This window comes from Arachis stenosperma, chromosome 6, assembly GCF_014773155.1.
Source record: "Arachis stenosperma cultivar V10309 chromosome 6, arast.V10309.gnm1.PFL2, whole genome shotgun sequence".
NCBI lineage: Eukaryota > Viridiplantae > Streptophyta > Magnoliopsida > Fabales > Fabaceae > Arachis > Arachis stenosperma.
This window is the reverse complement of record NC_080382.1, coordinates 12639878-12664768: the sequence shown is the minus strand read 5'-3', so window position 1 is coordinate 12664768 and position 24891 is coordinate 12639878. Positions and strand designations below refer to the sequence as shown.

The 24891-nt window shown below is 35.7% G+C and overlaps 3 protein-coding genes and 1 long non-coding RNA gene across 8 annotated transcripts; 1 reads left to right on the top strand and 3 right to left on the bottom strand.

Moving 5' to 3' along the window:
- The first annotated feature begins 1423 nt into the window (after positions 1 to 1423).
- LOC130936767 (uncharacterized) lies at positions 1424 to 3298 on the top strand. The gene is made up of 2 exons (XR_009068173.1): positions 1424 to 1688; positions 2882 to 3298. It is a non-coding gene; the product is annotated as an uncharacterized LOC130936767 (long non-coding RNA).
- A 2417-nt stretch (positions 3299 to 5715) lies between these two features.
- On the bottom strand, positions 5716 to 7183 carry LOC130932972 (protein WHAT'S THIS FACTOR 9, mitochondrial-like). The gene has a single exon (XM_057862448.1). The coding sequence runs from the start codon at positions 7011 to 7013 to the stop codon at positions 5802 to 5804; it is 1212 nt and encodes a 403-aa protein (XP_057718431.1). The 5' UTR covers positions 7014 to 7183; the 3' UTR covers positions 5716 to 5801.
- Positions 7184 to 10859: 3676 nt separating this feature from the next.
- LOC130935364 (carbon catabolite repressor protein 4 homolog 2-like) lies at positions 10860 to 17502 on the bottom strand. Of its 4 annotated transcripts, none has more exons than XR_009067863.1 (13): positions 16931 to 17502; positions 14891 to 15635; positions 14672 to 14758; positions 14508 to 14591; positions 14346 to 14432; positions 14161 to 14247; positions 13486 to 13539; positions 13308 to 13399; positions 13084 to 13198; positions 12770 to 12914; positions 12525 to 12681; positions 12084 to 12182; positions 10860 to 11122 (listed from the first exon to the last, which is right to left on the bottom strand). XR_009067863.1 is itself a non-coding variant. In XM_057865068.1 (12 exons), the coding sequence occupies exons 1-11, from the start codon at positions 17086 to 17088 to the stop codon at positions 12533 to 12535; spliced, it is 1803 nt and encodes a 600-aa protein (XP_057721051.1). In that variant the 5' UTR covers positions 17089 to 17502; the 3' UTR covers positions 11976 to 12187; positions 12525 to 12532. The 4 variants fall into 4 exon arrangements, 2 of the variants coding, with proteins under 2 accessions (XP_057721051.1, XP_057721052.1); XR_009067862.1 differs by having other exon boundaries at positions 10865 to 11122; positions 12084 to 12187; XM_057865068.1 differs by lacking the exon at positions 10860 to 11122 and having other exon boundaries at positions 11976 to 12187.
- A 698-nt stretch (positions 17503 to 18200) lies between these two features.
- LOC130935111 (carbon catabolite repressor protein 4 homolog 1-like) lies at positions 18201 to 24524 on the bottom strand. 2 transcript variants are annotated; one of them, XR_009067811.1, is made up of 13 exons: positions 23939 to 24524; positions 22975 to 23719; positions 22784 to 22870; positions 22616 to 22699; positions 22454 to 22540; positions 22267 to 22353; positions 21368 to 21421; positions 21188 to 21279; positions 20968 to 21082; positions 20700 to 20844; positions 20459 to 20615; positions 19756 to 19858; positions 18201 to 18543 (listed from the first exon to the last, which is right to left on the bottom strand). XR_009067811.1 is itself a non-coding variant. In XM_057864685.1 (12 exons), the coding sequence occupies exons 1-11, from the start codon at positions 24094 to 24096 to the stop codon at positions 20467 to 20469; spliced, it is 1803 nt and encodes a 600-aa protein (XP_057720668.1). In that variant the 5' UTR covers positions 24097 to 24524; the 3' UTR covers positions 19669 to 19858; positions 20459 to 20466. The 2 variants fall into 2 exon arrangements, 1 of the variants encoding a protein (XP_057720668.1); XM_057864685.1 differs by lacking the exon at positions 18201 to 18543 and having other exon boundaries at positions 19669 to 19858.
- Between the last annotated feature and the right edge of the window lie 367 nt (positions 24525 to 24891).

Genomic DNA, 24891 nt, shown 5'->3' with positions numbered 1-24891 from the left:
GTTTATAAAATTAAGTTTTAAAAGATATACTTTTAAAAATTGTAATTAACATATGACGTTTTTATTTAATATATGATATCATCAATGTGTCAATTCTGGCAGCTTTACATTGTAATTTACAACCATCTATATGTTTTTTCTTTCAATTGAGGTTTCCATTAATTTATTTTACTAAAGTAATAAAGTTACTCTTAATTTGTAGATGATATTAAAAGCCTTTTCCTAATCTCAATCCAAGCACAAGCAGCTTCACTTCTCCCACGTGTTGTCAAACTGAACTGTAGAACAGCAATAGAGGATCTGTTAAAGGCCCAACAGAGATGTCTAGTATGATCCAAGTCTTTTATGATCAAATTGAAACAAAAAACGAGAAGTATGTAACAACCCTTACATACCACCTTATTCTTGCATTCAATCATCATCACCCTCAGATCTGAAGCCTTAAACCATGGCTGAGAATGTATATATGTATATGGTATCTGTTACGGTAGGTAACCGGAGATTAACACAACGGATGGCGTTCGGCGGCCCAAGTGTGTGAAGGAGGAGAACTCCGGGTGGATCTGCAACTCGGGAGGCTCCATCCGACTTGTGCTCGCGAGTGAATGGGGGGTGGTACCTGCAAAGACACTCCGATGCCTAAGTTAGCAAGAGTGTGAGCAGGTCTAGAGAGTATTGGGCTTAGGAATACCTGAGTCGTGTCAGTGTACTTATAGTGGTGAGCCAATAACCACCGTTGAAGTAGTGCCGTATCTTTAGGATAATAACCATCCCATTATCTTAGGGAGGTTAAGATATGGCTTTATGAAGTGGTTAGAGAGATTTCAGGGGCGGTTACTCATTTGAATGAGTGTTCATCTGCCAGCTAATCTCATAACCGACTTCTTCATGCTAGGTCGTGGTTGACACCGACTTCTTAAGTGGAGGTCGGTGCTTCGCTAGGTTTAATCTATTGGATCAGGCCTTTCGGTTAGACCTGGGGCCTTAACATTGGGTCAGGATATGAGCAGTATCTTATCTTATAATCAATTAATTGAAGTCACTATAGTTTCTAATTGGAGCACATTCATACATTCAATATAGGTAATGAATGCCACAAATGCTACAGGAAGGTCAAGAAGGTTCTCGTCAAGTTCTCTATTCCCTTCCCTTTTCGCTTTTCTTTCTTAACAATTTCAATCTCTTTTTTTTTCTGCATCAAATTGAGTTTATTTTGTTTCTGATCATTCTGTGAACAAGAGAAATTGGAGACGAGAAATTCGAGGAGAAGCAAAATATCGTGACAATGACGGTGGCGTGCTGCAGCCCCATCGAAAGCATTGAAATCCTCGACCTGTCTCATTGGTGGGAGGGCTCGAGGCTCAGGCTAAAACTCACCTTGCATAGTAATGTGATTTCTCTGACTCTCTTTATTTTTATTGTGTTGAAAGTTATCTATCTTTTATCCATTTATATCCATCTTGACTCTCGAGGCTGTGGCGTCCTGGGTGCATTGATATGTTCTCGCTTTCTTCCATCCACTACTATTTATTAGCTCTCTTTCTTCCACGGTTGCATTTTATTTGTTCAGTAAAACTGAAAAGAGTGTGTTATCTATATAGGCTCAATTTTCACAAGGTGAACCCACTGGTAGTGTTGTTAGTTTCTTCAAAATCATTCGTAGTGGGCATATTCATGATGAGAAGATTGTAAGTTCTTATAATTCCTTTTACTTAATTATATTATTATCATATATAATACCTCCTGTTAGTTACTCATTTTTCTTTATCTATTGTTTTTTTATAACCATTCAATTCAACTTTCTCTTTTCTTTTTTTTTTAATAGTCGTTCATGCTAAATTTTTAGTTCAGAAAAGATTGTAAACTATGACTACTTACCATTTATTAAATATATATGGGTATTATTGGTGCTTATCTTCAAAGATTGTTTTGTTATTGTGATATATTCAATGACATTTGAACTAATAGAGTAAAAAGGAAGTGATCAACTTATTTGCTTATAAGAAAAAGCTAAGGTGATTTTATATATACCGTGCTTCAAGTTGTTTCTCTGAGAAAAAAAAATTTTTGTTTGTTCATCTAAAAATTTTTCATTCTCAATCAACCAGTTTAAAAATTTTCCAGATTTAACATTTATCCGTATAAATATGAGTAGTTACTTATTATTAATTATTATTTACTAGTTACTATATCGCTAATTTGAATTCAATAATCATATGAAGTATATCTTTAATAATTAACTCTTAGCTATAAGCTCTATCTAATTTGTTTTGGAACAAAAATTTCAATTTCAAGAAATATATATTATCAATTAAGAATGGTTAATTATGTTGTTCTTCAATAATTGACAGAAGCTTCCAACGGAATTCACAAATAAGTGTGGATTGAAACTCAGGTGATTCTAAAAGTTGTAGATGGCAACCAAAAAAAGTGTATTGGACCAATAATAATGGTTCCATTTGGTTTCTTGTTGGGAAGGAATGGAAAGAGTTTCAATACACTTATTTTGGTTGTCATCTACAACTTTCAAAATCACCAGAGTTTCAATCCACATTAACGGAATCAAAATTATTATCCTAATGAGAGCCGAGTTTAGGGCAAGGGTAGTCAATCTCAAGAGTGTTGTTGTCAAAGGACCTAATGGAGGAAGCGTAAGTAATAAGATCATTAATAATACAGTCACACCATTAAAAGTAATTAAATTTTTAAACTCACTGTTAAAAAATTATTTAAATTCATAAATTTGTAACTCTTAACACTATTAATACATTGAAATTAATTTTTTTTATCTTTCTTAAATTATACTACTAGTCTACTATCACTATTAATTTTTTGTTTTGGGAATACTATAATTTGGGTTATTACCATCTAATTTCGCAAGGAAGTACATGAAGGAAGGAGAATACCTACTAAGAGTAGCAGATGGGAGGACATGGAAAGTGACGTGCAAGACTTGGAAGAAGAGAGATGGGGTGCTTTCCATGCAATACAAATTTACTAATAAGGGTAGGATCAAGTTTAGCCGAGAAATGAAGATAACGAAGGATGATGTCTGTCTCTTTGAGCTCCTTGACAACAAGAATTCTAATGGTAGTAGCTCCACTACCATACCAACCTTCAATGTTCTAATTTCCTATGACCCCATCTGTATTCCCTAATTAAGCTAGTTTATTATCTATGTTGTTTAATTTGGTCTTGTCTTGTGTTAGTTGTGACTAGGTTGTGTGTTATGTTATTATGATGCTACTATTGTTATTATTATACTTTGGTGGTTTTAAGTTATTAATTATTAGTCAAATTTAATTATATATAGGTGAATGGTATGGTACTTTAACATTATGCCTACTTATTAAAAGAGATAAATAAATAATAATATTGATTATTTATTATTTTAAATGTGTGATAAACACATTAAAATATTAAATATATTTTACATAAAACTTTTATAACACATCTAAAATAATATAACTATATATAAAATAAATTGTGAATATATCCAAAACTGAAGTCATGTTTTGATTCTCTTACAATTTTAACCATCATTATTTTCTCATTCAAAACAACCTAGCTAATAGTACCTGTGTTGTTTGCAATTGAATTGATGGTTGCTTCATTCTCTAAAGATTGTGGTTCATCATGTCTTCACAGTATATGTGTGAAATTTGTGGCAAAATATTCCCCACAATTTACCTTTATTGTGTAAATTGTTGATACGTCATTATTAACTATTAGACTATGCTATCCACCATAATAAATAATAAAAAGTAGGGAAGAAACACAACAATTTTCAATTTGCTAGCACAGCAGGAACTAGCAATGAGACATGCATTAAATTAAATAAATTTGAAGTGTCGGTGGACATTGTGTGTGGTGCTTCAATACTATGCATGCGGCACCTGATCATGCATGAACTAGTAAAGATAGCGAAAGATCCAAGGCCATTAGGCCACAAACATGGACATGCTTATGCTGGTTCGTTATAATAAAAACACAGAATCTAGAACACTCTGTTTTCCCCTGCTTCATATGTTATAGTTATCAAGTAATGACTAATGAGTACTATAATATTATGTCTACAAATAAAGTTTTGTCCCCCGCACCATTGAATTTTATCGAAAGAACACACTACTAAAAGTTGTTACAAAAGAAAAAAAAATGATTCCATCACCAAAGTATCTATTTGTTGTAGTAGCCATACCCTTTTTGTTATCATTACCCTATTTTCATCTTGAAGCTTATGGAGATCCATCAAATGATATCCCTTCATCACCAAATTCTTGTTTGAATTGCCCTAATAAATGTGATCCTCCATGTCAACAACAATCTCCACTGAACCCTACTTATGGAGCTCCACCAACACCACCATCGTCGACATCTTCCGGCTACTCTATATATGGTGCACCACCACCACCCGAGAAAGGAGGACAGAGTAATAAATGTCTTTCTTGTTCTACCCCACCACCTGCTCCCTATTACTATACTTATAATGGTCCTCCATATGCCTTTGGTGGTTATGCACCTCCAAATTTTGATGATGTTTTCTAAAATTTGGCTTGTTTATTTATTTTTATTGTCCTTTTTAATTAAGTTGTATAAGAAATAAAAATCAATGATCATTTTGAATTGGACATGTGTAATAATAATGCTTATATAACAAGATGTTGTCAATATTTTGTAGTTTAATTTTGTGTGGTATATATTCATATAATCATATGTATTATATATTGATGTTAATTAAATTATGTCATCGATCTTTCGTGCACAAATTGATACTTGAATTAACTGAATGAAGTTATGAGAAAGATTCTCCATCAGTTAACTCTTTTACTTTATGATGAAATGCAACATAGTCATCAATTTGATCATAATGGGACAATAAGAGTTACTTTTTATTAGGACTTGGAATAAAATAAAAAAAGTTGAAACTCATTACAAAATTTATTGCAACATATGAATCTTATATAATTTCTTTATGAAGATGTCTTAAAAGGTGAATAGCTAGCGACCTCATTTAGTTTCATAGTAAGAGAGTGCAATTATTGTTTGGTTTCATAGAATCTGTTTCCTGATTTAAGGGGTTAGTGAAGTGAGGAGGAGGAGCTTTTAAGGGAGGCAGGCATTGAGGCAATGCAATTTAGTTGGCGTGTCCATATCGCCTCTCATTTGCAATTATTCTATTTCTCGTAGTTCCGTGCAAATAAGGGTGCCATATGCTTTCTTTTTTACTTTTCTCTAATGTCCTTGTGTTTTTAGCTTTGCATATTATTGCTCAACATTTTTTAGATTCATTCAACGATCAAATTGGTGGGACTCGTGGCTCTTGTTTATTGATAGCCAAGCTTTATGAACTTCACGATGGCTATTATTTTGCCGTCGGTCAAACGGAAGCTCAAAACCGATGGCTAAGTATATGAATAAGAAATTAGAAATCTAATCTAAATATCTAAATATGTAAATGAATTTGAGCTACTACCACTCAGTACTGAGTAGTTGCTAGTCAGGCTATAAGATAACTGACTTCTGCTATTTTCTAGTCCCGCTTCCAATTTAATTTTGTCGTATATTTTGGCTTTACTACCAGTAATGTTTCAAGGATTAATCTTTTAATTTCTACTGGAATGTTTTTCTTTAGAGATTTTTTTCTACTTATACTTGCATTATTATTTGTTCCTGAGTTTCTTTATAAACAAGAAACTACCTGAAAATGAATGGGCATATGCATGCATGAAGATTCAAGAATGGGACAAACAAAATCTGAAGATTAAATAATAAAGAATGTGTTTAACTAACACTAAAACAAATTATTCATTTTCTGAATCCCAAACCTCATCCTCACACAACTCATCACTCGATTCAACCTCTTCAGAATCCTCTCCTCCGTGAGCATGAGGATCGGCCTCCTCTACCAGGGCGCCCTTGGCCCGGTAGAGAAGGCCGGTTCTCATGACATGGTAGAACTTGTCTCTATGGCGAGCAAGTGGATGAGGATCCACAAGCTTGCCACTCTGATAAGCTTCTCTGAGAGTGACAGTAGTAGTCTTACACTTGAGAGACAAGTAAAAGATGCCAGGGTAGCGAGTGAAAATCCTTGTAAACTTATGCGGAAGACTCAATTCTTCTCTCAAACTCCGAAGGTAGTTCCTCTTTGTTTTCTTATGAATACTCAAACTCAGAAACTCGTGCAGAACTCCAACAACCCTCTTCTCCATCAAATCACTTTCAGGATCAATTTTACTGCAATCTGCATACGGAGATATGTATGGAAGCTTCTCGAACTCTTCCATCCAACTCCTAACCTTTTTCTGAGATCCGTAACCTCTCGGGAACCTCATCGGAAATACTAATGCCGCTTTTCCTCTCTTCGATTCTCTGCACTCATTCATCTTCTGTAATGCTGAAACCGCCAGATCTTCCCGCCATTGCGATACTTTCAGTCCGCTCAAGCCGTTAGGGTACTTTACCAGCTGGAACTGTTCGGGAAATTTGGGGATTAGGGTTTTCTCGAAGCAATCGGGGAGGCCGATGTCCCATTTCAGAGGCTGGAGTGCGTGCAGCGGCGCCGTTTTGGTTCTCATCATCATCAGCACCTTCGAGAGCCTCTCCACGGCGTCGTTTTCGTGGCTCTGGTGGATTTCTTCTTCGAGCGAATCGAGGAGCTTTGCGGTGTCGGTGAGGCGGAAGCAGGGGAGGGATGGCCAGCGAGGGTGCGGGAATTCCTCGAAGAGGGAAGGATAGCGGCGGAGGAAACGGAGGACGGGGACTGTCAGCCCGAGGAGCTTCTGCCAGTCGGCGACGGACTTCGCCGTCAGGAATCTGGCGGAGGAGCGCTTCACGGCGTCCTTGAGGAGGCAAGCGGCTTTTAGATCGGTTTCTTTGTCGATGATGTGGTCGAGGCTTCGGTTCTTCACCCACTTGAGCCGCACCTTCACTATGCTCCGCTGCCATTGCTGCTGGTGGTGGTGGCAGAGCTTGAGAAATTGAAAGACGCGATTTTTGTTTCCGAAATGGTTCATGCTTGCAGGGAAACTCTTCTGGAGGTAATAATTTACAAAAACCCCAATATAACCCTAGCACTCCTGTTTTTGTTATGGTTTTTTCTCGGTGGCGATTTTTTTTTGGGGTAGCGGGAGGGGGGGCGGCGCCGGGCGCGGAGGTTGATGTAAAAATCTTGCTTTAAGCATAATAGGCTAGTGAGTGTGATCAGAGAAAGATAATGGGCCAAGGTTTATGGAGTGGAGTCCAAAAAAATAATTTGTAAATGGCTCTTTGGTGTAAACCCAAGAATAAGTAACATTGCACCATTCTAGACCAAAAACAATAAAAGTAACATTGCACCATCGCAGCCTGTCCATGACCACCAAAAAATTTTTACATAGACTTCATCCACAAAAAAATAAATATTATTTTTTGTTTCTAAAATAGTGAACACTACACAGAAGTTATAGAGTAATTCTAGGCCTATCAAATTGAACTGTAGAACAGCAATGGAGGATTTGTAAAGGCCCAACAGAGGTGTATAGTATGATCCAAGTCTTTTATGATCCTACAAACAAAACAAAGATCTGATGATCAGTAAACCAAAAAAAAAAAAGATCTGATGATCAAATTGAAACAAAAAACGAGAAGTTTGTAACACACCTGTCACAGAAACGGGTTCTTTGATGATAGTTTTGACTATTGACTTATTGAGACGCATAAAACTATAAAAGTCTCTGCACTTTTGAAAGAAGCAGATCCAGTTTTAACTACGCTTATGTTAAGAATGATGTCTAATTTTTTAGAGATAAGTGATCCTTGTTTTTTTCGGTGAATAAACAATGTTCTCACCAAAGCCTTGTGAGATACTTATGTCAGTATTTAGTCATTGTGGTTGTCTTTTTCCAAAATTTTAACGAGTTTCTTTCGCAATAATATCTTGTATGAGATATCCCTTTTTTTCATCCATAATAGTCATTTGAAAAGAGAAATAGACTATGAGCCCTTTATATCTCTAACTAACAAACTAACATGTTCCCTTTTTTCTGTTGGATAATCCAGCATGGTGAATATTCTCTTACCCCTGATGCATTGCGTGCTTCATCACCTCTTTTCTGTATCGCATAGCATAAGAATAATAACATCATCAATCAAATTAAAGGACGTGGTAAAGATCAGATGAGATGAGGGGTGATCCCTTGCTTGTAGCAAGCGTTCACCAAGAATGCCATTGTCTTTTCATGTCTCCTTTTTTCTTTCTTCTTTTTTTTTTTTCCTTGAAATGGTTCAAACAGAAGGAATACACAAGCACTTTCACAGTTTACTCACTCAAACTCAAGCATAATAAACAAAATAAGCATAATTCTTCTGACAAGTGACAAGATATGTCTTTGCAAGAGTCACTCACGTTCACGAAGGATATCTCACACAGATTCTCGTTGGTGTTCCCAGAAGAAATTCAAACTCTTTGTGTGTGTCCCATTCCTCTGTTTTCTGAAGGCACCTCATGTTTGAAATGACAAGACAAGAGTGTTCCTATTTTCCCAAACTCTATAAACAAAAGATCATAAAAATATTTGTTCACCTTAGACCAAAGTCACCCCCATCATTACCCCCTCATGCCCCAACATATAGCTGCGAAAAATCCTCTCTCTCTATAGTCCTTTCAATCTTCTGCATAAATGCTGTACCTTCTTCATGTTCTGTACATTAACACGGTAAGAGATGATCATCTACCCTCACAGTATTCTTTTCATAAATAGGTACGAAGGAGCCAATAACAGTTTGTTAGATGGCTTATGCCCCACCACACTACTTAGGCTGAATTTAGAGATTGCTTCAAAAAGAAATAGAAAGATGATAGATGACACAAATTTATTTGCAGAGATATATAAGAGAGAGTGGATCAAATAGTCGTTCATTGCTTTTTCTGTTCATTCCAAAATATTGGGACAGTGGTCAGTGGGGGACCGGGGACATATTTTCTGTGTCCCGAATCAATCACCGTACAGGCCTTAGAGATATGGGACAGACATTCACAGGGGTTTAGGTTCATTTGACATGATCAGCTTTTTTCTTCACTCTATGGCTAGTAGCTTAATATGTATCTACATTGCTATAAAAAGCAAGAAGTAGAACAATCTTTATGCTCATCCGGGCATGCATGCATTACTTTAGAAAAGTAATGATGACTTAAAAGAATGGGTTGAAGAACTACCACTTTTTGGTGGCATATGGGGAGAAGTCCAGGCAAAAGTTTTGCTTCTTATGTTCCAGTTCATAAGTATTTCAATTCAGTTTTATTAGTTATTTGCATCTTTTTGTAAGGTGAGTATGAAAATGGATTAATATTATCATTGATAGATGATTTTAGTTCATCTCAATAATTGTCTTATTCTTCTGTGTGTTACTTCTTGCTACTGATGTAAATCAAAAGGATTTGCATATATATTTTCTTCTTATTGTTCATGTTTTGTTTTGCAACATGCCAACAAATCCAATCAGAAAAAAAAAAGGTTCTATTTCTTACAAATCGTACCATGCTTGCCACTAATCATGTACTATATGCTCCAAATTGGATGGAAATATTACCATACGTATCATATCGACTATTAAACATATATATTGGTCACTATGGGAAATATGCTAATGTGTTTCAAAAAAAAAAAACGTATGTTTAAGAATAAGTCATTAATATGACAAGAAAATATTTAATTTCTATAAATAATATCCCATGCAAAATAATTTCATTAAATAAGAATGATACCCGGTCTTGAATACCATTTACGAAAAGAAATAAACCACCACTCGCTCAAGTTAATTTGAGGGGAAATTATATATAATTGCTATCTTTCCTTCCACTTCTCTATCATCATCTCAACCCACGTATTTCTTTTTGGTCGCTCTTGCTCCAACTATGTATCCCGCATGTTTGGTAAGTGATCTATAAACATTCAAATATTTAGTTTAATTTCTTTTATCTTCCTATTGGTCTCTCAATTTCTTTTTCTTCTATTTGATGCTAATAACTAGTTATTGTTTGATCTTGTAAGCTGCAAATTGAGTTGTTGGAATAGTGTTACCTAGACAATAATGTAGAATTCACACTCCATTTAATGGTGGGGTTCCAATAACATTTCTTGTAACAAATAATATTGTATTGTAGATGAGTCAAGGTTACTACTGTTGCCATGAGGGTTCATATCCTTACCCGTCATGTTATTGTGAACATCAGCAACACTATATAATCGACAACAACAATAACTATGTGGAAAGAAATCCTTACCCTTTTGACGGTTCATGTTTTGATGCAAGATTAAGGAGGCCGTATTATCCCTATTATTACCATAATTCTCGAAATGATGGTATTCAGGGAAGAGTGGATCCTTATGCAAGATATGGAACACACTACTTTGAGTCTCCACTTTTGGCGTACCCTCAACCATTGCCACCACCACACAAGCATCCATTTCATGATCTAGAATCCATGTGCACAATTATGTGATCTTAGCTAGTTAGAAGCATCATTGAGTCGAGATAAACATTTTTTAGCTTAATGTTAACGTATCTTATCATATCATAATTTATGAGGTGGTGATGCGATATCACTTCCATTTTGCAGTCTGTAATCTAATTTATTGAAATCTTTTGTTCCTTTTTGGTGATACGACATACGACTTTACGCGGCATTATGTCTCTGATATAAAAGAATATTTTCAAATTGTCATTGTGTTTGTGCAAGTTTTGCCATATGAATGATGAGACATCTCGTTCATCTTTCACGGAATAAACTTTTTGTGCTTCACCGGTGATTTCATCCATTTATTTAAAATTAAAAAATACAAAACAGAAAACAATATATAATACATGTATATCTTGGAGAAGAAATTAATTCCCATAATGAAATAACAATTTTTGTTTTTGGTAAATCATCAGGGCAAGGGCCCAGAAAAGAGGACAAAATTCAAAAGAAGTAAAATTCTGCCCAAAAATTGAACTCTTTTGACAAACATCCAAAACACTAATGGTATTCGTGAGGTACACTTTAACTCCCCCAACCGCACGTCATGTTTTCTCTTGTTAACCATAATGGGCAAATTAATGTCTTCTCTTTCATTGTTGGATAGTAAGCCCTTAAATGCTGCACCTACCATAACCAATAGTACCTTATGAAAGAGAAGACATTTTGGCATAAAAAATTAAATTTTTAATAAAATAACTAAAAGATGACATTTTAATCCTTTAAAAATGATTTTGATTTTACAAAAAAACATCATTCCTTCACATTTGACAAGCAACTCAAGTATGTATTTAATTTTGACGTCTCATCAATATAAAACCGTTTTACACATACATCCTTCATGACAGTCACATTTGAAAAGAATGTAATTACACAATCAATATATCAAAATTAAACTCATTCATGTATTTGGTCTATTTTTTATTGAAACATTTAGAAATTTAATTAGAAAATACATTAAAAAAACAACAAACTTCAACCTCTAGACCCTTTTCAACATAAAAAAAAGTGCCAGAAACAAATTCACGTAGAAGATAAAAAAAAATCTCATTTTTTAAATAGACTAGCAAAATACCACGTTAAAATCTAATTACTAGAGTTCTTTCAAATGTCTTTATATTTAGTGCATTTTATCAAACTAAAATTATCTTTAGAAAATCAAAATGTCATTTTCTTTTTTGAAGGTCATTTTGTCAAAAATTAGATCTTTTGGAAACCAAAATGGTAATTTACCCTTTCAGTTCAGTCCCCATGCCCATTTCAAACTTGTCAGTACAATTAGCCACGCACTTGATTAGCAAAACAACAGTTTTGAAGACATACGTAAGCTAATGCTGCATTATTAGCAGATATTTAAACCATAAACTCGGCAGTTGGTTGATGTGAAGGACTTAAAAGTGAATAGTTAATTGCTAGATCTATTAAGCCATTGGTGAATATAAGAAGGCTATAACTTTATAAAGAAAAAAAAAACAGAAGGTAAAGGAGGAAATTCGTAAAAAGGGATAATAATAATTACTTTTTTTTATGAAACAAAGGTGACATAATACAAAGCAGATCATTGCAAGGAACCCCACATGGGAGATACCTGGGAAAAAGACAAAGGCCATGATCTACCACTCTTACAATATCTTGTCAACTAAATACTTGATTCTTTCAACCTTTTTGTTTAAGTGTATCTCTGGATCTGACCTACACAAATTGAGATCCATGATCAATTAAGAAAACCCTCAACATAACATGGCTCAGACATAAAATGGGGAAAATCCTTCATCACATGCAAAATTCTGCTTTGCTTTTGCATTATTAGCAGATATTTAAACCATAACATGGCTCAGACATAAAATGGGGAAAATCCTTCATCACAGCAATTTGAACATATATTTAAGTATCTTATGATACACATTACAAAATTGATACACCATAATGCACAATATGACAATTATGCTTTAAATTATAAAAGATAAAAACAGCGGATAGCAGGTAAGTAAGAAGAATGAATTATCAAGGGAATGAGGAGTAATAGTACCTTGTGAGTCAACGCCTAGATCTATTCTTGCAGCAGCGGAACTCAGCTAAGAGAGCTATATGATCCGAGGACCATTCTGGAGAAGGAAGTGCGGTATCTTTCCTCAAACTCTCCTCATCCAATAGCTCCAATAGTGACTCCACAACCAATGAATCCGCTGAAAAGGAAACAAAAATGATAATGCGTCACAATAAGGAACCATGATGTTAGGTTTATAAATCATATAATACCGCAAGAAAGCTTACCTGTATAAAATATATAATCTAGAGAGCCAATAAAATCTCTAGTGACATTTGTGAATAAAGGTTCATTTGTTGTGCTGTCAAGTCTACGTTTATGCTGTTCATAACCAAGACCCATTGTTCTTGCAAAGGATGAATATGCACTGACCTGAAATTCAAAGTAAGATGAGTCAGGAAGAAAAAGCAGGGCGGAATTTATAGAACCAACGTGAGAGACCATGCTACTTCATAGGTTCTTGTACCTAACAACAAAGAAAAAACCAACAAAACAAAAAGAATTACATTATGGATTGTACTTGAATGAATGAATACATTACCAGTGGCAACTGGTGAACCAACTTGCTGTGAGGGCGCAATATATTAAGTGGGTCAACAGCTAAATCGGGATGTGAAGGATCTACCTTCCCCATTGCAAGAAGTGCATGGGGAGCACTACAAAAAGTATGAATACAACTTAGAAACAAATTACAGATAATGATTAAAAAAATCCCTTATGGAGCAAAAATGTATTGAAATTAAGCATAAAGAGAGGCAATCCAACCTTCCTGGAATTGAGTTGAAGTCTCCACAAACCAACATTGGAATGTCTGCACTAGCAGCTATTTTCTCCAATCCTTTTAACAATGTATGCACCTAACGGGGGGAGGAAGGAAATTTTTAACTATTACATTCATCATACACACAATGTTAAACATGAACGTGTGAAGGGAATGCCTTACCTGCCAGAGCTTGACATCCTTTAAATCTTGCTGCACATTTACATGAGTATTTGCCTAGCATCCATAAGAAATTATATTTTAGCAATGCCAATTATTTTGATAAAAATAGTCTTTTGAATTCAAACCTAAGCAAGAGAAGTAAGGCAGACAATACCATCTCTTTCTTAAAGGAATAATGATTCACCCTTAAACAAAATTCATTTAAAAGAGAATCAACAAATTTTGAAGCCAAACATTTATGCCAGTCTTTCAATGTTTATTTAGAGAAAAAAAAAGTAAACACCTCAGCATCTGCCTAATCCACAGTTCTTGAACCAGCCTAAAAGGTAAAAAAATACATAGCTAAGAAAATAGGCCATCAAAAATCAAAGTGGAAGCTGATTGAGAAAGGAAACATGCTTAAATGAAACAAACAAATTTCCAACACATATTACCACCCTTAATATTAATGGAATACTAAGAAGAAAATCAAGTGGAAAGCTGCTTCAGAAGGAGCATGCTTAAAAGACACAAACATGCCTAGCATATATTGGGATGACCACCCTTACTAATAATGGAATAATAAGAAGAAGAATTCCACAGAGCAGATTCTAGATGCATCAAGGAACAAAAGGGAAGAGACGACCACCTAGTGATCAAGGAACATGAATAAATCAAAAAATAGAAAAAACATACCACACATAGAAGCTGCCTTTTTCCTGGATTATCAACAGGCTGATTGTTAACCTTTGCCTCTAGAACAACTATTAGTGCAACATTATCCTAAAAGACAAAATGGAAACTCGGTAAGCATCATTTCTATGAGATACTATTTCTATCTTCAGCATACAAAAGGTGACAAGTTATGTTCAACAAGTCACCTTAACAAGCCGATTCAAGGCAGTTTTCCTCTGGGTGGTGGGGATCATAGCATCTGTTAATGACTGTGCAGCCTTATTAAATTCAACCTGTGTGCACATATCACTGAGTTGAGTATAAAATTATTGGAAACACTACAAAGTACACATAAAATAATCCCTAACCTCATATTTCTTCACATGTGAAAATCTGTCTCTACGAAAAAATGTTGCACAACCATCAATTTTATTGTTGCTATCATTGTATACCTGCAAGTTCACAAAGCATAATTAAACATTAGAAACGAATTTAAAAATTCCGTCAAAACAAACTAAAACACTGCAACCACCTCATTTGTTTTTCTCTTGTATAGACCATAATAGCCATGTTTATCCAGTTCTGGGGAAAAAAATTCCTCATAATGGTCACTTTGAACCTGCAACAGTACAATAAAACAGAGAGTACTTTATTCAAAACAATTTTAAAAAAATAAAATTAGAAATAAATTTAGAAAAACAGATGTCATTAAAGATCAGTATAGATAACAGCAAAAAGCAGATGAACATACCTCCTGCAGACAAATAATATCTGCACGGTAACCAACTATTTCTCGTAACAAATTTTGCCGGCGATATGGCCACGAAAGAGCCCATGAAGGGCAATAATTGTAAAGATCGCTTGAGGCATATGCATCAGATAATATGTTATATGATAGAACTGTAAAAGATCCTGAAGATGTTATACGCCCGTCAGCATCTAAATGCCCCATCGGATCAACAGGTATCATTCGTCGTGGGCTAGGTGAAGGAGCAGGAATGACACGGGACGTTAGTAGAGTGCTAGCATGCCCCACAGGAAGTTTTGTCTCTGCGTCAACTACAACACACTCAAACTTCAGGACATGACCAATGTCATCGGCAGCAGGGGTGTATGTCTTAGAACGTCCAACTTCAAACCACGTTTCACCACCGCTTCGTTGTGTAACTGCTGCCGGATACAATGGTGCAGATCCATTTGTCAAGCTAGCACTTGATGCAGAGGCAGATAAGCTGGTATTTGATGACCCAGAGCCAGAATTATTAAAACGCCCAAATAACTCCTCCTCTTCATTTCCATTTTCATTGATTGCACTTGCAGCACGGTCATGTAAGACACGATGATGTTGCCATGCATCTGAAAAACACTTTGATGTGCAATGGTAACTCTTGGCAACAGGTATTTTGGCCTTGACACAACCTAGACACTGCAGGGTGGCTTGCTCTGATGGGTGTATGCTACAAACAGCAACCTTTTTATCACTTTGTACACGATACCTGCCATAAGAAATGTCGAAATGATCATGTCAAAAAACAGAGCAACTATTTGGAGAATCACCTTTTTAAAAAAACTATGTATAGAAGAATACTATCAAGACGTAGAGATTACTTTTGGTGATAAACAAAGTGACATCGTAAACATTCTTGCAAATCATAAATTAAAATACACTTAACATTTTTCTTGCATTTGAGCCAACAGTAAACAGCTCCCCATTGTAAAAACTGAAAGTGATGGTCACATCCTCCTTAAAAAATGCATTTTGCATGCCAATTTTCCACAAAAATTAACACTAAACTAGATTTGTTTAAGAAATAACTAAACATCAGCACAAACTATCAAAGAAATCATGTGCAATACCTAACATAAAATTTGGTATTCATGTTGAGCTTTTCATTACATCTAGAACCTATATGCTATATTTACTAGTAAAGGAACTCGTTAAAATACCTTTAAATGACTAACAATAAACATATGCACTTAAAATCTTCAACATCACAATGATACACTGGAAGACAAATCCACAGTCCTGTATTAGAGATTATGAAACAAAATCTAAATGTAGTGATTTGTTGAGAACATATCACAATGTAACAAACTTGAAGTCCCAGTTTCCCCATATATGTATATAATTTTGTGCAGGCCAATACTGCCTAGCAGAGGACTAGCTGACAAGGGCATAGATGCAAATACCCAAGAAGCCATATATGACTATATCATGCAGTACAGGAATGGCGTAGCAATATCAGAACAAATTCTTTGGACAGCCAGACAGGCATCTGTGAGCACCACAGCACAATCAGAAAAAGTTTTTTTGATACTGCAACCAACTCTCTAAGCACTACATACTTCAGTCAATTGTGCTGCACAGGTTTTGTACTACTATTATTATTTCTGTTTCTTAACCTTTGTTTGAAATAAAAAAAAAATACTTACATGAAGATATAATAAAAAAGAAGCAAAAATGACATCAACCAATGGTGAAACCAAACAATATGAAATCCCGCTTAATAAGAGTAATCCGACTGCTTTCTAAGTTCAAACCAAGACTACATAAAATGAAATTTCAATTCATATTATCAGAAAAGAATAGACCAAAGTAAACAAGCAGATAAAGTAATCCTCCGACACGCACAATGAAGCTCAAATACCCACATTACACACGTATATACAACTACCCCCAAAGTCATCAAAAGCAAAGGCAATTCAAATAGCACCCAGAAAAGGTCAAATTTTTTGTAGAAAAAGAAGAGGGGGGAGGGGAAGAAGCTGCAAATAGGGGCAGTGCACTAACCACTTGTAACGCAAGAAATGGCCATCTAAGGGATTGGTCTCGGAAACATCATCGGTGGTAACGGTCTTATCTGGGCGGCGGAGGAGCACGTAAGGCGTGAGCTCACATCCTACAATGGGAATATCGGAAGGGAGGTGCACTCGCAGCACGCTCAGCATGCTTCACTCTTTGACCCTATCAACACCAATGTTCTTCTTCTTCTCCTGCTGCTACTGTTGCTGCTTCTGACGCTACCGCCCGTAACTGTATCTGTAACTGTAACTGTAATACGACGTTTGCAGGGGCAGATACCTGACGGATCCGCCATTTACATGGCTCGAGTACCCGCCAGCCTTGACGGAGGCCCAATCCGAAGAAACCCTAGGCGGAAAATTAGGAGATCTTACGAGGATAGGAGATTGGAGAGGGGAATCGATGAAGGGAGAGAGAAAGTGTGGGTTTTAGAGAGAGAAAGAGAAGAGAGATCGAAGATTAGGGTTTTACTGAGGGAGGATGTGGAGGGAACAGTGGAAGTAATCGCAAAATGGGTTCGAGTTTGTGTCTTGTCGAGTTGTCTTCTGCCTTTGGGGGGAAACACTTAGACAAGAGAGAGAAAGATACCATTATTCTTTTTTATATCAAAAATAGGAAATATATATTATCACTTTTTAATTAATAACCTTATTTTCTTCCGATGTATTGTTTCAAATCATTATTATTAATGATAAAAAAGTTCTTATATTATCATGAACAATAAAATAATAAGAATGAAAAATAATTTTAATTAGAAAGAAAAATATCATTTTTTTAAGACAAAACTGTACACAAAAATAGTGTCTCCTATCTTTCTCTCCTATGTTAGTTGTTATTAATATGCGTGGATTGATAGTTTTTTTCCGATACACATTTTTTTATTTTTATAAAAATAAAAATAGTTATATAATTTCAAAACTAAATATCATTATGAATTTAATTTTGATGCACTGTTAATATAAAAAATTTTATACGTACATCCAATTATATAATATTATATCAGTAAAAATAATTACCTTTCACATTGACGTAGATGATCATAAAAAATAATAGATATAATTGCACAACTGTATAAAATATTTTATACTATCAGTGCATCAAATTAAACTCTATTATTACATGTTAAAAATTATGAAAGGATTAGTAACCAACCATTTTTAACTAATATTTCAACTAATAATGTTCAAAGGAGCAAAATTTATGTGTTTGTAAATATCCCTAATCAAGAGTAAGGTATATGGCGCACCAAACGATATCAATCATCCACGTTAGTGGGGATAGAACATTGGTACTTATAAAATGAATATTGCTACTCCCATCATACTATCATACAAACATTACAATCTTACATTTATATATCAAACAACCGTATAAAAATTCCGGCAATAGAGATTGACATTAGAAGCTCTAAAACACAACACTATTCCAACTCAAAAAACCATCTATGGCGGCTCTTTTCCCTTTCCCCATCGACGTACTTTGTCATTTGGGAACAACAGTTTCACTCAATCTCAGCTCCCTAGTGGCTCTTCATCGTCCTTGTCCTGTGCTACAACATTAATCTTCACTGCTTACTTAACGGATGTTTAATATCACTCTATCTGAAAGTGATCAAAGATTGACAGTTGACTAGTTGTAATAATTATCAGAAAAAAAGGTTAATATGAAATTAACTACAATACTATTATGATCGTTTTCTTTATTCCTTTTCAACTACCAGTTAATGTTACAAGGGACATGCACCACAAGCCGATAGAAATACAGTGCAAAAGGGTTTCAGAGTTGAACTAGAAGAACCACCTCCTTGACTTGGTGGAATTTTTAACCAGTGCAATAATTATATTCACACGTCGTTGATGGTATCATGAGGTTCATTCCGACTTTGTTAGTTCGTTCATCATCAAAGTATCTCTGAAATATCGTCCATACTTTATTGGATCTTTGGCCATTAATACATGAGCAATGATAGGAGTAATCTCTTTACAATTATACTATGGCACAAACTTTAATTTTCATTCATGATTCAATACTCAAGTACCTATGTACAACTTGAAATAACTTCCATAAAATCAAATTAACTAAATAGTAATCCGATAAAAGTTTAACACAATTATATATTTATATGCTGCCAAGTGAGCAGAAGAAAGTGACTTTTGTACTTAATATCCATAATCTCAACAAAAAATAATAAAAACAGGAGAGAGAGCTTTGTGTCTACATGACAATGCATTATCAACTGTCAATTTATAACTCTTTACATTAACAATGGACAGAAATTAAATAATAGAAATGCATCATTACAGTTACATCATTCTAATTTAAGAAAATGCTGATGATATTCTTGCAAATAATTTGTATTTGCTATCTACCAGAAATTATGACGTAGAGCCGAAAACCTACTATTCCATTAATTATGCCCATGCTAGGCAACTCACCTCGTATGTGACAAAATTCACAAACTTAAATCAATACGCCATCCTAAACTAGTAAACTTTCAGGTTAGCAAATGAGATAAACAGTTTTCAAGATATATTATAATTTAATGGAGACAGATATCTATAAGCCCTGGACTCAGCACTCAGCTGTCACTTGATCAGAAGGACTTCAAGAATGGAAAGATTGATTAGTTAGTTGAGTTTTAGATGTATAAAGCCCGTGGGAAAATAAGAAAGCTTTCACTTTATAAAAAATATATATATTAGGGAAGAGGAGGTGAAGTAAGCAAATCAGTAAAAGGGATGATAAATTTTCTATGAAACAAAGGTAGCATGATACAAAGCAGATCATTGCAAGGACCCCCACATGGGAGATACCTGGGAAAAAAGACAAAGGCCATGATCTACCACTCTTACAATATCTTGTCAACTAAATGCTTGATTCTTTCAACCTTTTTGTTTACGTATATCCGGATCCGACCTACAAAAATTGAGAGCCATCACCACAAAAAAGTAGTAAAGCATAAAGACATAAAAAGGATCAAAACTCTACCCACTGTGGTAGTGGAACAAAACGATCAAAGACAAGAACGATTCAATGTGGGAATGGAAACAAGACACATCAAGGACAAGTACAGACACAATAAAATTGTAAAAACCATCAGTGAAAGAAAGTCAAATCCTGGAGAAAAAAATATCAACGGCATATATAAGATATGGGAAATCCTTCATCACACCGAGAGATTACTCCAACTGATAGAAGTCCTTTAACTTTTAAAGAGACTCTAAAACAAAACTGGTACATACCTATTGGGCTCAGTGTTCATATTTAACAAGAGGGGAAAACTTAAGAGATTTCCCGTCATTAAGGGTCTATCTATGTGGGAATTATGATAAAATGGAAGGGGAAGTGTTTTAGGTCTATGTCCCCTACTTAGCACTTCTCTCTTAACATCTAACAAAATTATTATTTTTAAAAAAATTATGAATAAAACAAAATATATACACCAACACAAATCAAAAGATAAGAGGGTGTAAAGGACAATTCATTTGTCAAGGGAATAAGGAGTGATATTACTACCTTATGAGTCAGCGCCTATATCTATTTTTGCAGCAGCGGAACTCAGCTAAGAGAGCTATATGATCTGAGGACCACTCAGGTGAAGGAAGAGCTGTATCCTTCCTCAAACTTTCCTCGTCCAATAGCTCCAACAACGACTCCACAACCAAGGAATCCGCTGAAAAAACAAATGATGTTACTTCACAAGCAAGAAACCAGGATGTTAGATTTATTAGTAAGATAATATGGCAAGATAGCTTACCTGTGTAGAATATGTAATCTAGAGATCCAATAAAATCTCTAGTGACATTGGTGAATAAAGGTTCATTTGTTGTGCTGTCCAATCTCCGTCTATGCTGCTCATACCCAACACCAATTGTTCTTGCAAAAGATGAATATGCACTGACCTAAAACAGAAAGGATGCCCCACCCAAAAAGTTAAAGTTAATAAGAAAAGTTGACAAGGAAATACAGAATTAAAGCGAGAGAGATTATATATAACTTTAAATATACTTGAATGAATGCATTACCAGTGGCAATTGGTGAACCAACTTGGTACGAGGGTGCAATATAGTAAGTGGGTCAACAGCTAAGTCAGGATGTGAAGGATCTACTTTTCCCATTGCAAGAAGAGAATGAGGAGCACTGCAGCAAAGTCAGAATAGCCCTTAGGAAAAAAATTACTGACACCGATAAAATGACCCTTGAAGAACTTTATTTAACATTAAACGTAAAGGGAAGGAACCAAACCTTCCTGGAACTGAGTTAAAGTCTCCACAAACCAACATTGGAATGTCCGCACTGGCAGCGATTTTCTCCAATCCTTTTAAAAGTGTATGCACCTAAAAGGGAGGAAGAAATTATTAAAGATCGAGTTCGAAGTACACACTGTTTCCTTTTCAATATGAACAAGTCAAAGCAATTACTAACCTGCCAGAGTTTGACATCCTTTAAATCGTCATGCACATTGACATGTGTATTTGCCTGAACTCCACAAACAAAAACTAAGATTTAGTAATAGCAATTAGATATTAGTTAAAAGAAATGAAGTTGAACATAAACCAACAGTAGTAAAGGTAGGGAACGGGGAGGAAAAGCATATCTTTAATAAAGATAAATCCAGACAGTGATTTCAATAAAAAAATTGAAACCAGATAATTATGTTGGTCATTTTTATATGAGGTTTCAGAGTTAATTCACGGGGGAAGAAGAAAAAACTAACACTACTGCGTCTACTGATGACAGACATCGTTTGGCTCACCAATCTTGTGAAGTTAATAAGCCCACTATGTTGAAAATATCCAAGAACCCATCTTGTTTGGCCAAACCAAGGATACTATACTAAACCTCTTACTGTTAAGAAAATTTAAGTGAAATAATAACAGACCTTACTATAGAGAATTTCAATACAACTCAACTAGGTGTGACAAGGTGTTACAATGGTTTATTTATATGCTACCCAAATTTGTATTAACAGAGCCAAAATCCACAAGTAAGACAATAAGCCATAAGAATAATGATTAAAAGAAAGAGGCCTTAAACATATATCAGGAATGATTAGCCTTAATAATAACTGAATACTAAGAACAAAGAAATGTCCATAAAGCAAAATTCAAAAAACAGCCCAATCATCAATTAAATATTGCAGCATAACACAGAAATGGAAAACAATAAGAGAAATCCATGCACAATTTGTGTAAGTAATATTGGCAACAACAACAAGGATGGATGCATAAGTATTTATATTACAAAAAAGCAACAGGAACCACAAAGGAGGACCCACGTAAGTGAGCAAGGGGAGTGACTAAATCAAAGTAAGAAAAGCATACCACACAAAGAAGCTGTCTTTTCCCAGGATTGTCAACAGGCTGATTGTTTACCTTTGCTTCTAGTACAACTATTAGTGCAACATTATCCTAAAAGCAAAATAAAGGAAACTTGTTAAGCAACATCTCTATTACAGATAATTTCTTCATTCAAAATATCAAAAGTATCATGTTTCATGCAATAAACAACCTTAACCAGCCGATTCAAGGCAGTTTTCCTCTGAGAGGTTGGAATCATTGCATCTGTTAATGACTGTGCAGCCTTATTGAATTCAACCTGCATGCAAGAAAACACCACTTTAAGTTGTATAGAAACTTAAGAGAAGTCTATACCCATAAAATAACTCCTCACCTCATATTTTTTCACATGTGAAAATCTGTCTCTACGAAAAAATGTCGCACAACCATCAATTGTATTGGCATTACCAAGGAATACCTGCAAGACCCCCATCATCTTAGCTTAACAACAAAAGAAAAAACTTAAAATTATGTAAATAATGAAGTAAAGTTAAACATCAACCTCATTTGTTTTTTTCTTGTAAAGACCATAATAACCATGTTTATCCAGTTCAGGGGCAAAAAATTCCTCATAATGATCACTTTGAACCTGTGGTTGACATAAAGAGCTATTTACTCAGAACCATTCAACGGACAAAAAGTTTAAAAAACATTAAAAAAAATCTCATAGCATCTAACAGCACATGAACATACCTCCTGAAGACAAATAATATCAGCACGGTAACCAACTATTTCTCGTAACAAATTTTGCCGGCGATAAGGCCACGAAAGAGCCCATGAAGGGCAGTAATTGTATAATTCACTTGAGGCATATGAATCAGACAATATGTTGTATGATAGAACCGTAAAAGATCCCGAAGATGTTATACGCCCTTCTGCATCTAAATGCCCCATCCCATCAACAGGTATCATTCGACGTGGACTAGGCGAAGGAGCAGGAATGACACGGGATGTTAGTAGAGTGCTAGCATGCCCCACAGTAAGTTTTGTCTCTGCATCAACTACAACACACTCGAACTTAAGTACATGACCAATGTCATCAGCAGTAGGGGTGTATGTCTTAGAACGTCCAACTTCAAACCACGTTTCACCACCACTTCGTTGTGTAACTGCTGCCGGATACACAGGTGCAGCTCCATTTGTCAGGCTAGCACTTGAAGCAGAGGCAGATAAGGTGGTATTGGAAGATCCAGAACCAGAATTATTAAATCGCCCAAATAACTCCTCCTCTTCATTTCCGTTGTCATTAACTGCGCTTGCAGCACGGTCATGTAAGACACGATGATGCTGCCATGCATCTGAAAAACACTTTGGAGTGCAATGGTAACTTTTGGCAACAGGTATTTTAGCCTTAACACAACCTAGGCACTGCAGTGTGGCCTGCTCGGATGGATGTATGCTACAAACAGCAACTTTTTTATCACTTTGTACACGATACCTGCCAAAAGGAAGGTCCAAATGGTGATCTCAAATAGCAGACACTAAAAGATTCAAGTTTAATACGCCAAAATAGCTAAATGAGCTAAAACCTAACAGCAAACACTACATACACCCACTTCTAAGAAACAAGAAACACAATTCAAGATCATCAAGAAAGATAAATAATTCTTTCACAATAGAGTAAAAAGAAGATGCGAATAGAGGGAAGTGCACTAACCACTTGTAACGCAAGAAATGGCCATCTAAGGGGTTGATCTCGGAAACATCATCGGTGGTAACGGTCCTGTCAGGGCGGCGGAGGAGCACATAAGGTGTTAACTCACATCCTACGATGGGAATATCGGAAGGGAGGTGCACTCGCACCACGCTCAGCATGCTTCACTCTTCGCAATCTTCACAACTCTCTGACCCTATCAACACCACTCTTCTCCTTCTGCTGCTGCTTCTGCTTCCTATGCTACCGCCCGTAACTGTATCTGTAACTGTAACACAACGCTTGCAGGGGCGGATTGTTGGCGGATCCGCCATTTACATGACCCGGGTAGCCGCCAGCCTTGACGGAATTTCAATCAGAACAAACCCTAGGAGGAAAATTGGTGGCGCAATAGGAAAGCTTAGCGATTGGGGAGCGGGGATTTGATGGGCGAAGCGATCTGGAGGATCGGATATTAGGGTTTTAGAGAGCGGAAGAGGAGCGCGATCGAAGATTAGGGTTTTTACTACTGAGGATGTGAAAAAATGGTTTCTTTCTTTCTTGGCGTATGGTTTCTTTCTTGGCGTCTGTGTGTGAAAGTGAGTGTAAATTGGGGGGAAGACAAGATACGATTATTTAATCTTGTTTTGTTTTCATTTTCCTATTTGTTTGTTGGAGCTTTCTTCGGTGGGAAAAGAATAATCTGGACCTTGAAGGACCAGGTTATAAATTCAAATAATAAAAAAAGCATGGGTTGGTTCACAATTAAAGTAAAATAACGGTTGAGAGGAATTTGAAAAAATTTCAGAATTTCTTATTACAAGAAAGCACCAACGGCACGTCATGGTTGAGGGGAGGAGATCTGCACGGTGTCATCGCTGCGTCGTCTTCCCCGACAAGTTCTCCGCTTGTTCTGCTTTTGCTCCGGCGGATGTGAAGCACTCGGAGCACAGTTTGGGCGTGGACTCAATGCCACT

Bases quoted from the DNA above. Each gene is read 5' to 3' on its own strand.
- LOC130932972 (XM_057862448.1), bottom strand. From the start codon at position 7,013: ATGAACCATTTCGGAAACAAAAATCGCGTCTTTCAATTTCTCAAGCTC.
- LOC130935364 (XM_057865068.1), bottom strand. From the start codon at position 17,088: ATGCTGAGCGTGCTGCGAGTGCACCTCCCTTCCGATATTCCCATTGTA. The intron at 15,636-16,930 runs GTTAGTGCACTG...TTCTTATGGCAG, and splicing joins CATTTCTTGCGTTACAAGTG to GTATCGTGTACAAAGTGATA. The intron at 13,540-14,160 runs GTATGTTTTTTC...TATGGATGCTAG, and splicing joins AAAGGCAGCTTCTATGTGTG to GCAAATACTCATGTAAATGT.
- LOC130935111 (XM_057864685.1), bottom strand. From the start codon at position 24,096: ATGCTGAGCGTGGTGCGAGTGCACCTCCCTTCCGATATTCCCATCGTA. The intron at 22,871-22,974 runs GTATGTTCATGT...TGTCAACCACAG, and splicing joins ATATTATTTGTCTTCAGGAG to GTTCAAAGTGATCATTATGA. The intron at 22,354-22,453 runs GTTGTTTATTGC...TTTTGCTTTTAG, and splicing joins CCTTGAATCGGCTGGTTAAG to GATAATGTTGCACTAATAGT.